The 13,179-nt window shown below is 50.3% G+C and overlaps 1 protein-coding gene across 4 annotated transcripts in view; it reads left to right on the top strand.

Annotated features, from left to right (window-relative positions):
* Nucleotides 1-12,884, top strand: part of LOC105020021 (FERM and PDZ domain-containing protein 4) — a 51,364-nt gene extending 38,480 nt beyond the window's left edge. For 3 of the 4 annotated variants that reach the window (XM_010886662.4, XM_034289622.1, XM_029116559.2), the window contains 14 exons: nucleotides 918-1,081; nucleotides 2,411-2,513; nucleotides 3,168-3,213; nucleotides 3,335-3,439; nucleotides 3,692-3,799; nucleotides 4,002-4,133; nucleotides 5,311-5,430; nucleotides 5,690-5,826; nucleotides 5,992-6,118; nucleotides 6,638-6,727; nucleotides 6,859-7,041; nucleotides 7,345-7,480; nucleotides 7,632-8,672; nucleotides 8,851-12,884. In XM_010886662.4, the coding sequence (XP_010884964.2) occupies nucleotides 918-1,081; nucleotides 2,411-2,513; nucleotides 3,168-3,213; nucleotides 3,335-3,439; nucleotides 3,692-3,799; nucleotides 4,002-4,133; nucleotides 5,311-5,430; nucleotides 5,690-5,826; nucleotides 5,992-6,118; nucleotides 6,638-6,727; nucleotides 6,859-7,041; nucleotides 7,345-7,480; nucleotides 7,632-8,672; nucleotides 8,851-12,173 (5,815 nt within the window). In that variant the 3' untranslated portion in view covers nucleotides 12,174-12,884. The remainder of the gene's footprint in view (nucleotides 1-917; nucleotides 1,082-2,410; nucleotides 2,514-3,167; nucleotides 3,214-3,334; nucleotides 3,440-3,691; nucleotides 3,800-4,001; nucleotides 4,134-5,310; nucleotides 5,431-5,689; nucleotides 5,827-5,991; nucleotides 6,119-6,637; nucleotides 6,728-6,858; nucleotides 7,042-7,344; nucleotides 7,481-7,631; nucleotides 8,673-8,850) is intronic. The other variant, XM_034289623.1, reaches the window with a different exon arrangement.
* The last annotated feature ends 295 nt before the right edge of the window (nucleotides 12,885-13,179 follow it).

The following is a 13,179-nucleotide window of genomic DNA, read 5'->3' as shown; positions in this document are numbered from 1 at the left end:
ACACATACACCATCCCCCCCCACCCGCGTACTTGGATTTGGATTAGCCTGTCGCTAGTCTGCGTTTATGCGCTGCATACATCCGCACTTGACCTTCATGGCCTCAGATTCGTTTGAACTCTCATCTCTGACCCTTTGCCCGGCTCACAGAGTTTAAACCATGATCGATTTGCCTGCTTTTAGATCGGTGTGAGTACAGGAACGGACGTGAGTCAGCATTTGTAGGAGAAGGAGGGCAACAGCACAGCAGTGCTGCCATATTGAAACTATCCCAGAGAAAATTGATTCGGACAGAGTGAATGGAACTTTGCCAAGAGTGAACCGACATACAGATAGAGATGAAGGACAAGTGGCAATAAAGAATAAAGAGGGAATAGGCCATAACCCATAGAGACTTCACATTATCACGGAACTAACAGGCATTTGCTTCAAGCAGAGCACAGTTTAAATAGAGTGTGAGATCTCTAAAGTGGGAAGTGTTTAATTTCAAAATGTCTAATGTTGATCCCAGAAAATGAGAGGTGCCAGATTGCCGACTGGAGAGATGTAGAAACAATCATTACTGCTGTCATTAACAGACTCTCTACGGACTCTGATTTCATACAGACTCCACCTCCCTCACAGGTTCATATCAATGGCAGTCTAAAACACCAGAAGACTCAGGCGAGGTTCAACAAGACAACTTTAAGACCGAAAGTATTTCACTATCCCATAACTCTTGGCGTCACAAATCAATAAGCCAGTAGCCTCCACGCACGATAGGACCGAGACTGAACGGCAGCAGCACAGACATTTCCTTTCAGAGTGAGAAATATAAATAGCAAAAAAGAATGCACAAGAAACAAACACAATTTATGAATTTCATCCAAGTTTCATTAGTCTGATGACATGTTCCTTTGCTCCCCTTTACTCCTCAAGTCACGTCTCCCAGAGCAGCTCACTGGAGGAGGTGCATCGGCTGGATGGGGTACAGCTGATGCCCCCTGCCCCCCGGATGGTGGAGATGAGACGGGACCCCGTGCTGGGGTTTGGCTTTGTAGCTGGGAGTGAAAAACCAGTGGTGGTCCGCTCCGTCACCCCAGGTATGCATCCGTGTTTCAACCAGTGCCTGCAACTCCCATGACGCAGAATTCACTCTTGCTGTATACTAGGCCTGATCAGTTCCGTCTGTGGTGGGTGGAGATGATGAGAGTAGATGGCTTTTCGAGGCCAAGTCTCTCGTTAAGTTATTCAAATGTTCAGGTAAGTGGCGGATCAAAAAACACTCCTCGGAAGTGATGGTAAATGTCCCTTGGTTTTTCTTGACCGAGTCGTCAGTAATAAGTATCAGGGGATCCCAACGGGGAGACGGAAACCTGCCAGTCAGGCAGGAAGGACGGTTCATCTGCATCCCCTCAGTCTTCAGTGAAGACGTAAAGGTTGAGACTTGGATCGGATCATTCCAAATGGAGCTCTATGGCGGAAAACCCCGACTCCAGCTGTTCGTTTGTAGACATTTTAGGAACAGTGAGGTCCACATCTTGTGATTATAACGTAGGTACAGGCATGTGTGCAACACCAATTCGGGGGAGAGAAGTTGGAGCCATCAAGATGAGTTGTCAGCAGATCTTGTTTTACTGTCATAGATTCAATTAGTAAATAAAAAAAGTGCCGTTTGGTTAACTAAAAGTTTATGAAAATGGGCCAAGAATGTGGACAACCCCTTGTTTAGGTATTCCATTCAACCTCAAGTAACGTACCGCAGGGTGTACTGGTCCATTGTGACCGCAGACAAAAAGTTGTCGTTTCATGAGCAGGTGAGGGAAAACAGTTTTTCCAGTCTGAGGTTCTTTCGATCCTATTCATATTTGTGGAGAGTTTCTAAGAGTCTTCTCTCCCCTCATCCATCTCCTCAACCAATGTCATCTGTCTCCTACCATTGTCCCCTCTCCCGTCCTCAGCCGATGTCATCCATCCATCCTCTCCCCTCGTCCCCTCTCCTCTCCTCAGCCAATGTCGTCCATCCATCCATTACTCAGAACTCCACTATCGCTGGGAAGCAGACTTTCCTGGTGGAAAATAATTAGAGTGTTCAGAATCGGTGCCGGCGTCGGGAACAAAGACCCTTCTTCATCTGTCTTGTGCCACCGCAACACGAGAGGCGGCATTCAATAGTCAGCGGGAGCTAATTAGCTTGCAATCTCCAAAGGGGAGAGTGAGATGAAGAGCGTGTGAAGCTCACCTGGGAATTGAGAGAACAGGGGGTTTAGAGAGAAATGGCTTGAGTGAATTTTATCGAGAGTGTTAGGTACTGCGGTACTGAGGTTTTATACCTGGATTATAACCAAAGTTAACGTACACGCGTCGAGACACAACTTCTAATTGCTTCGGCTTCGTGTAAGTTTTTCTGACCATGTGTGTCTCTTCTGCAGGGGGTCCGTCGGAGGGAAAGCTGATCCCAGGAGATGAGATTGTCATGATTAACGACGAAGCGGTCGGCTCGGCGCCTAGGGAACGAGTCATTGACCTTGTCAGGTAACCCTGTGTGAATGTCTGATCTGGGGTATTCACAGAAACGCATAACCCTCTGAGCGCGTGCGATTCTTCCCAGTTGTGCCAAACAGATGTTATCTCTTTTGTAAGTGCGCTCTCAGAAATGTGTCAGACACAAACAGAGGCTGAAAGCTGTTGTATTACTCAGAGATATGCTTTCTTGAAAAGGCAGAATGTTGAGAAGGCAGCTTGCAACTATTCGTTTTGGGATTGCATTACTTGATTGGGCAGTTCTCTCACATTAATTCGCCATCATTACAGGACAAATAATGGGAAATGTCAGCCAAAAGCTCGGGTAATCACATCTTCTGACATTGCAGACATTTGATGTTCCATTAGAAATTGATAAATGTCAAGAGTCCAAAATGTGGCAGTGTTCTTGCCTGTTTGTTTGAGACGTGATCGTTTTGTATAAAATCACATCCCCTGGATGCCACAGCTTGGTAAGCATAGAGTGTGTGTCAGCATACGTGTGTGTGTGTGTATGCATGTGTTTGCACAAGCATCTGTGTGTGCCTGTCCTTTAGTTCATTACATGGAATTGTAAATCATTGATTTTGGGTTTATGTCGCCCTTAAATTGAGACCATTCACCGTAACATCAGTCAATTAAAGGGTGTTTTTTTTCTCCATCCAGGAACTGTAAGGAGTCCATATTGTTGACTGTGGTCCAGCCATACCCTGTGAGTACCTTCACCTGTAGATCTGACCGTCATGTTCTTCATAGTAGCACCACATAACACTGCGGCACAGCTATCGGCTTCCCCTATGACACGAGTCCCAAAAACATATCTTGCTTCTTAGTCGCCCAAGTCGGCATTCATCAGCGCGGCCAAAAAAGCCAAGCTCAAGTCCAACCCGGTCAAAGTGCGCTTCGCTGAAGAGGTCATCATCAACGGTCAGGTTCCGGTGAGTTCTCATCCTGCCATATGAACCTTTGAGTTTCTTTGACAAGAAAGAAATTTAACTAACCATACCAGCCCATTACTTGAAATAAGGGTGTGTATTTGAGTAGCATTCTAAATGGTGTGCAAGTGTAGATATTGAGGCATACTAGTGTACATAAAGTGTAAATCTTAGTACATCTGGACAGGTCAACAATGTGAGTAAGGAATGTGATGTGTTTTATGCAAAGTAAGCTTTTTGTGTTCTCTCCAACAGAATGTAGTAAAGGACAACTCCCTCCTCTTCATGCCAAATGTTCTGAAGGTGTACCTAGAAAATGGGCAGACCAAGTCGTTCCGCTTTGACAACAGCACATCTATCAAGGTGTGTGTGACACTAGTGTTTCTGTAATTACCGTGGTGAAATGAAAGAAAATGAATGTAATATGGTGTGGGGACTCAACCTTGACTTGGCATGCAAATTGCACTCTAGCCTTCTTGGAAATTAAATGTTTATTTCTTTTTTTGAAACAATTCGTTATGAGGACATTTTGAGTGATCTTTGACCTTTGCCTATGACATGAAAGGATGTCATCATGACTCTGCAAGAGAAGCTGTCCATCAAATGCATCGAGCATTTCTCTCTGATGCTGGAACAAAGGACGGAGGGATCGGGCAGCAAGCTGCTACTCCTGCACGAGCAGGAGATGCTAATTCAGGTAGGAATTACCATAGGCGTTGACACCCCAAGTCAATGATTTGACCTTTTTTTTCCCTTGCACGAGGCCTCAGTGAGGTCAGAATGTCTCAATTTTGAGGTATGTAACAGAAATCAATCAATGTTACAATATCCATATTTGCATTTAATCAAACAAGACGTAAACAATTCTGACATTCTAAATAGCTTCAGGAGAAAGGGGAAGAAACAGAACAACAAATGTAACTGAGCAAGTCAGCCTGGGGCGTCTCCACGCAGCTCTGTAGCCACAGGTCCAGGTCCAGACGATCAACAACATGCCAGAGAGGACAAGGAGAACCAAAGCTGTTGTCCTGAGGCATCCTAGCGATCCCATTCTTTGTCCTGAACTCGCCCAACGCTCGCTTCCTCAATGACCACAGAAAACTGCGGATTCCGTTTCTGCTTGACATCACGATTTCCCCTCCCAGCTTCCGCCAGGGACAGATCCCCAACGCCTCCCAACGGGCACCCTAGCCCCTGTACGGGTCACCGCTTTTGACCATTTCCCACAGGGCTCAGGTCTAAAGGAGTCAGTGGAGAACAGGGTGCCGTTCGGGACATGGCCAAACACGTACCCGTACGGTATTCGTGCGACGACTCGAGAGCGCTGCATCATTTATCAGGTCCGGCGCAACGGGGTGCCTCTGTCGTAACGGGGTGCCTCTGTCGTAACGGGGCGCAAAGAAATTTTGTGGTGACTACTGCAAGGGTGTTAGTCAGTGAGTGCAACCCTCAAGTCGTCTGGGAAATAAAAATGGAAAAGGTGGAAAAGTAGAAGAGTGATAGGGTAAAAGAGTAAATAATAAAGTGAAAAAAGTGAATGGGGGCGTCTGCCCTGTGGGAACTAATGAATGCCCATCACTTCACAGAAGACAAGAACCTGCCCAATTAATCTAAATTTGCCTGACGTCTCTATGCAATTACCCACCTGGACTCAGTGGCTTAGTGTCCTAAGCATTTATTAAGAATTTTATCAACCAGTTTGATATCACACAGAGCACGATGAGGAGCTTGAACTTAATGTGTTTCTTTTATAATGCTTCTATACTGTAATATAGTCTTTACATCACAATAAAGCACAACACTTTCAGTATTTTCTCTATCACAGTGCCTCTTCTATCCCTGCTTCACGTGTTTTTTTGTGTTTTCGCTTTTAGGTGACACAGAGGCCTGGGTCTGATAAGATGAAATGTTTCTTCAGAATAAGCTTTGTTCCAAAGGACCCCGTCGATCTGCTCAGACGGGATGCAGTGGCATTTGAATATCTCTACGTTCAGGTGAGAGCGCCACAGAAGACATGGAAAAATCCCTGATTAACTAAGATCTTGCTTAACACAGTAACCCACTCAGGAGGGCTTTTCAATCAAGCATCGAGACTTGGCATGTATGGCCTGGAGATCAACTGTGTGTCATTTAGGCTCAGTCAGTTGGTTTTGCTGGGTCTTAACTGGGTTCTAGCTGGGTTCTAACTTGCTCCACACTGACTTGTATTTCTTTACTCAACTCTTTCTAAATGTCCCCCTCGGTCTGCCGTAGAGCTGCAACGACGTGGTTCTGGAGCGCTTTGGCTCAGAGCTGAAGTACGACGCCGCCCTCCGATTGGCCGCTCTGCAGATGTACATCCTCACCATGACGACTAGGCAGACACAGAAGGTCTCCCTTAAATACATCCAGTAAGCGTCTCTGTCACGGTCACCTTGCTCTGGCTGCCGTGGTGGTGTTACTGAACCCCAAAATAGTTTGGGTTTTATTAATAGACACGAGTGCATAAAAATCGAGGGTAAAAAGGTGAATGCTGACTTGTCTTTGTATATATTAAATGCCTTCCTGACTTCCAGGAAGGAGTGGGGTCTGCCACTTTTCCTGCCTCCAGCAGTGATGACCAGTATGAAGGAGAAGAATATAAAGAAGGCTCTGGCTCACATCCTCAGAACCAATCAGAACCTAGTCCCCCCAGGGAAGAAGGTACAAGTGCTGATCCGTTATCACAGGCTCGTTTTCCGTAAAAACGAGTTCACTGTTTGCTCCCTCTTCCTCTCTATCCTTTCTCTTCCTCTCTTTCTGTTTCACTTTTTTTCTGCATCTCTCTCTCACACTGTCTCCGTTGCTCTCTCTCTCTCTCTCTCTCTCTCTCTCTCTCACACTGTCTCCTTTCGCTCTCTCTCTCTCTCTCTCTCTCTCTCTCTCTCTCACACTGTCTCCTTTCGCTCTCTCTCTCTCTCTCTCACACTGACTTTGCCTCTCACAAAGTCAGTGTTCCTTTCCTGTCTTGCTTTCTCGCTTACCTTTCACTCCATAGAATGTATGCTAAGCAAAACCGCTGTCTGGAGAGTACTGTAGCTGACCATTTCTCTCTTCTTTTTTTGCTTCATCTTCAGTGGAGTCAGTTGAATCCACAGCATAAGAGAGGTCAAAACAGTCAGACCAGACGACAAGCTAATGCATTTCGGTTAACCCTAAACTATCTTTCTTTTTGTTCTGTAGTTGACTGCACTTCAGGCCAAGGTTCACTACTTGCGATATCTCAGTGACCTGAGGTTGTATGGAGGGAGAGTGTTCAAATCCATACTTCTGGTAATTTCCACCAGTTGCATCACATGCTCTTTTTATAGAATTTGTCAAAGGCGCCGCATCCAATCCATATCCTGACTGATATCTGTCACACGCGCGCACACACACACACGCCCCCACTTACGCACTCCCAGCAAGGTGAGAAGCAGACGGAGGTGACCCTGCTGGTGGGGCCCAGGTACGGCATCAGTCACGTGATCAACGCCAAGACCAACCTGATGGCCCTCCTGGCGGACTTCAGCCACGTGAACCGCATCGAGATCCTCACCGAGGACGACGTCAATGTCCGCGTGGAGCTACATGTCATGGACGTTAGGGTGAGGACTGGGGCTCCCGGGGGGACTTGACCGAGTCGGCTGGTGATAAAAGCGCCAACGGCCTGGCAATGGGACCTAATTAAATTAGTGAACTAACATAAGTGGCTTGAGGGCCGGACTATGGGTAGATTTGTTTCAGATATTTGCAGATAGCCTCATCTTAGACCGACTGATAAACACTGGCAAGAACTCAGCTTGCCAGTAAGTGGAACACAGTGTTGAACGTAAACATTTCCATAATTCTCGCAAGACCCCACTGTCATGTTATCTGATGCCTATATTCCTTTTATATTGAATCTCTAGCCCATCACATTGATAATGGAATCTAGTGACGCCATGAACCTGGCCTGTCTCACCGCGGGGTATTATCGCCTCCTGGTGGACTCTAGAAGAACTATCTTCAACATGGCCCAGTGCAACAGCATCACTGAGGAAATGGGTGGGTCATCCCAAAAAAGAGTATATGTGTTGCGCCCCCGTGTGTGTGTGTGTGTGTGTTTGTGGGTGGGTGTTGTATATGTCTTTCAAGTAATTGGTCCAATTGTTGAGGAGAATTAAAAAAGCATATTCATTTTAATTCCCTTCTCCAGATCCAGATAGACTTTTGGAGTGGCCGTACAGCACTTCATTAGGGAGCTGTGAGGACCCGAACGCTGCAGGTCGGGATGAGCATTACAACAGCAAAATGGACTTCTCCAACTGCGGACCGAGAGAAAACAACATCTCTAACTACATCCCCGAGCCTCCCCACCACAGCTTGCCCCCTCAGCAGAACGACCGGCCGTTAGAGGGAAGGAGTCGCCCCCAGCCCCCTCCTCTCCCCCCGACCAGAAACAAACCCCAGGACTCCCCGCGGAGCGCCAAGGTCTCATTCATCTTCGGTGACCCCCCTCTGAACACCGTGAACCCCCAGAACTTAGGCTACGAGCGCCTGATGGACGAGAGTCCAGAGGTGCCCAGGCCCCCCGCTTACTTGCGCAACAACGGCCACAACACCGGCGACCTCAGAACCGCGGACGGGCTGCCGGTGCCCTTCCAGTTCGCCGGTGCCAGTGGCAGTCAGCACGTGATCTACAGCAACATCGGCGAGGAGCCGGCGGAGGAGCCGCTGTTGCGCGACCTCTGCTACGCCGACACCACGGACGATGCGGAGGACGAGGACGACGCCAGCTGCGAGGAGGACTCGGCCGGGACGGGCGCCGGGCGGGATGTCGGCGGAGGCGCCACGGCGGCGAGCCAGGCCACGTTCCTCAGCCTCTCAGGCTCCAGCGACGACATCATCGACCTGACCTCGCTTCCTCCGCCCGAGGGGGACGACGAAGACGACGACACCGACGGCGCGCTCCATTCGCTGAATCTCGCCATCGCGGCCCCTCCCCCAGGGTTCAGGGACAGCTCGGATGAGGAGAGCCCGGAGGGCCGCCCGCGGGCCACCGCCACCGACGACATGCCTGTGTCACTGATCGACGCCGTGCCCACGGGGGCGCACGCTGAGGCGAGTGGCGGGGAGAGGAGGCTGGAAGACGCCGTGGTGTCCACGCTGCAGGCGTTGGAAGCCCTGGCTGTGTCCGAGGAGAGGCCATGCCCACACCCGCCACGCCCACAGCGACCACACCCAAACAGTAACCCAGGTCTTTACTACAACTGTCACGTCTACATAATTTGCTTTGTGATCAGACCCGGCCCAAGATCAGACAGATGTCAGATAATTATAATAATGATGATATTTTTTGACAATACAACTGTGCAAATTTTATGTAGATAATGTAGGATTTTTGCTGATTTTGTTTCTGTCTCTGGCTCACATAGGTGTGAATATCTCTCGAGCCTTCAGTCCAGAATCTTCCTCTGACTCTGGCAATGAAACCAACTCCTCTGAGATGACCGAGACCTCAGAGCAGGCTGCTGCCCACAAACTCATCCACGAGAATCACCGGCGCCTCCTTATTGCCACCCATGAGGGCTACCAGCCTCTGATGGAGGAGAAAACAGACTTCCCAGTCTCGCCTAGCACAGCAGGAGGGGCCACCAGAAAGAAACCCCACAGTCCCACCCATAATCAAGATGGGGGGCCACAATCATCTTCTACACTTCCTAAACAGACCCTCCATCCAGATGCCATGCAGCTGGACCCAGAAACTGTTGACACTCTGACTAATCTCTCCTCTTGCTCTGGCAAACGACCCAACTCTGTGGTTGTCGGAGGGAAACGATCCAAAAAGTCAGCCGATGTCAACGGGAAGTTCAACACATTCAGTGCCAGAGATGGCCACAGAGGGAACCAGCTGGAGATGGAGCGAGCCTTGTTCTGCGGCAGGCTGCAGAGAAGGTTGCCGCCTCCTCTTCTGGAGAGCTCCACCTCCGTCATGGCGGAAAACCTGGCGGCAAACAGTCTGCCAAGGATCCAGCGTGGCGTGCTGCGCCCCCCTCCCCCGCACCCTGAACGGATGGAGCCTGATGAGGAGCGCAAGGAGGCTTCAGGGGGTAACAATGAGGCCACGGCTATCCAAGAGGAGGAGCACCCGGGGGGAGCACCATCAGGTCCCTTCCCCTCCTCCCCAGCCAAGAAACCCCGGGAACTTCCTAGCGGGCAGGGGGATGCCCCAGCGGAGCCGCTTCAGCAGGTGAGGCCAGGGGTGGCCCGGCTCTGTGAGTACCACCTGGCCAAGCGGATCTCATCCATCCATAGCGAAGCCCATAACTCCCTGCAGGGCTCACAGTGCTCGTCCCTGGACGCAGGCTGCAGCACGGGGAGCAGCGCCTGCGGCACCCCGACGGACTCGCCCCTCTGCCCCCCTGATGGTCATCGCCACCCGCTCTCCGAATCGTCCTCGTCTCTCGCCAGGGTTCTCACCTACGAGGACAAGGCTCCCCACGGCGCCCCAGGTCAGACCCCCTCGGGCAAGGACCTCCACCCCCACGCGGACCCTGCACTCCTGCGGAAGATGCTGCCCAACATCCACCCCCCGGGGTCGGAAAGAGACGGTTCCATCCGGTCGGCCAAGATGAAAGAAACCCCAGGTAGTACAGCTAGAAGGGCTAACCTTCAAAATGATCTGCATGCCAAGCCAGCCTGTGCAAGGGGTGCCAACCCCAAGGAGGGGAGTGAGGCCTATAGGCAGCTCATTAACTACCTGACAGTGAGCCAGATGCACCAGGGGGGGAAGTTGCACAGTGCAGGCCTGGGAGGGGGAGTCAGGAAGGACACCAGGAGGTATATTACTAGCAATCCCCAGATTATAGAAATGGTTAGGAGCAAAGGGAACACTGTGGGCCGCTATCCATGCATGCACCCCTCGTCCTCCTCGCCTTTCCTCAGCCCAAGTCTAGTCAACCTCAATGCTGCTGCCTCGTTGGGCTGCAAAGGCCCCCGAACGTATCTCTCCGCCACCCTCCCCGCTAAGCTGAAGAGCGCTCCTGACTTGCATGCTCAGAGACCCGTCGACAGTCTTGAATTGAGGCCCAGTGGCGCAGAGAGGAGGAGCTCCTTTTCGGGCCTTGAGAGGGAGTTAGAGAGCGGCGCTGTCGACCCCGAGGTCGAACGGTTCTTGTCGTTAAGGGATGGCGCCCATGGAGGGGGCGGGGGCATGGTCCACAGGCCCCCCTCCAGGTCGCGGAGCGTGATGTCCCAAGGCGGCGCCGGCAGCTGTGGCCCAGAGGAGTGGCTCAGGTCTGACTGCAGGACAAAGCATGCCGTCCAACAGGCCCTTAACGATTCTCTCTGTTTCTCTACCGCCCCTAGTGTAGCTCGCACTGAGCAGCTGGGGACGCTACTAGGAGCGGGAGCGGGTGACCACCCGTCAGCTTTCATTAGGCAGGCCCGGGCCTGTACCACGCATCCACCCCCCCCTCCACCACCACCACCGCCGCCGCCGCCGCCGCCTCCCCTACCAGTCAACATGAGCGCTCACAACTGCACTGTGCCAAAACAGGAGTCCACCGTCACACACAGGGAGAACCACGTCCAGTCAGTCACCCCCAGCCTCCACCACCAATGCGAGCCCAACATCGGTAGCCTTCACCGGAGCAGGGACTCAAGCATGAACAGCCTTCACCGGAGCAGGGAGCCCGGCGCCAACAGCCTGCCGCGGGGCAGGGAGCTCAGACGGAGCACCAGTAATGTAACCACAGGCTCCGGTAGTGTAGAGATGCTCTTCGATAAAGCCAGGACTAAGTGCCAGCAGCAGCAAGGATCTACTGACCCCAAACCCCAGAGAAGACCCGCAAGGAAGAGGTTGTCAAAGAGCTACTCACAGGGCTCTGTGGCATCCACGTGCTGGTCAGCTGGGGGCAGAGACAGCCGGAGGGCTTCAGTGATGTTCCCCCTGCAGAAGGATGCCAAGCATATGAAGGGATCGCAAAAGCTGGATGCAGGCAGTCCCTGGAGGTGCCACGGTCCTTTCAGCTACTGCTTCTTCAAGAGGAAGAGCCAGGCGGACGAGGACGAGGTAGATGCCGGCGAAAGGGATGAGAGGGTCGACAGTTTGAGGCGCTGCCGTGGCAGGGAAATGGAGGAAGCCTCTACCTACGGCCTAGCCACGGACGCGGCCGGTGATCAGCTGTACGGCGAGGTCCTGACTAACATGAGCTTCAGCGACCGCCTTTCACGCATCAACGCACTCAAAGACCGCATGTACGTCTTCCCCAGTGGCTTCTCAGACGTGCGCCGTGACGCCAGCGAGCTCATTGCCCTGGTCCGTTCCAGTGTCGGCAGGGGGGACCGCGGTGGCCAGTCACAAGTCCCGGTTGACCTTTCCCAGTACAAGCAGCTGCTGTCCATCGAGTCCAAAGAGCTGGGGCGTGCGTGCCGCAGGATGGCCCAGGCTCATGGCAGCCCGGAGGAGATGCTACTGGCCATCACCTGCAGCTTCCAGGTGCTGTGCTGCCTGTCCGAGGCCTGCATGTGCCTGGTAAGGTGTCTGGGGGCGTCGGCCAGCCAGCAGCAAAGGGAGGTGGTGGCCAAGGTGGACGAGGTGGTCATGAACTACATCTGCCTGCTGCGCGCAGCTGAGGTGGCATCCATTGGAGCGCCCAGCGACCACAACGTCAGCGCCCTGGTCCGTCACTCCAGCACCATGTCGGCCATTGCCAATGCACTCACCCGCTCCCTCAAAACACTGCTTAGCAAATAGTGGGGCCGCCCAGCTGGTGGCCCTCGACTGTTAGTGTTGTGTACATTATGCAAAGCCATACAAGCCACTGTCCTTTGGAATAAGAACTGATGTTATTATAGGCACCCTTCTTCTTGTGCATATGTATTTTCTATGTATAAAATGTACATACATATTATACGCTTTATGATATACATATATATATATATATCTCAATGTGTGTATATATCAATGTGTATGTATGTGTGTGTGTGTATATATATATACACATTGCTATAGACATTTTAAGAGGTTATTGGGAAAACATATGTAATTAATGTGATATTTATGATGCAGTTCTAGGTTGCAATGTGGAGAGGACTGACCCCAACAGATCACTTATTGTAAATTGCACTGCATTTAGCACCGCTTCATATTGTCATTTTTAAATTATGTTGACCATTTTTTTAACAAATATCAAGGGAATCAATATATAATAAAAAAAATTAAAATAAGTAAGCAATTGTCTATTTAAAGAGCTTTTAGGTCAACCAAGCAGTGTGTAACTTTGGATTTTTTTAAAGTTCGTTCATTGTAAACATTTTACTATGATTACCTCTATATTCAATGGCATCCTTACACATCTATGCATCTGATGAAATTGTATTTCTCTCACCATAAACATTCTCTAATCCCCTCAAAAAAAGTCAGCATTCTTTGACCAATTAAAATGTTTTACAGATTTAAGAATCACGGTGTGTCTTCACCGATTATTTGAGTTGCAACTCGTAACATGTTGTGGAAGAACTTTAAGTAAAATAAATATTCACTTTTGTACTGTGTGAAATTTTTCTACAACCTTCAATACTAGTAAATTATTCTTTCAACCCTTCTTTTGAAGGGTTTAATGCCAAATTGTGCGATTTAATTATAAAACCAAATTAATTTCCAACCAGTTTTGGTTAAACAGTCTGCCCGCGTAGCAGTTCCTCTTGTCCAGCTGGGATAAAGCGCTTCGCAGTTTTACACCAAAGGCATTATCTGTGGC

The sequence above is a fragment of the Esox lucius genome, chromosome 22 (assembly GCF_011004845.1).
Source record: "Esox lucius isolate fEsoLuc1 chromosome 22, fEsoLuc1.pri, whole genome shotgun sequence".
Classification (NCBI taxonomy): domain Eukaryota; kingdom Metazoa; phylum Chordata; class Actinopteri; order Esociformes; family Esocidae; genus Esox; species Esox lucius.
The sequence above is the reverse complement of the archived record's forward strand: the minus strand, read 5'-3'. Positions and strand labels throughout refer to the sequence as shown.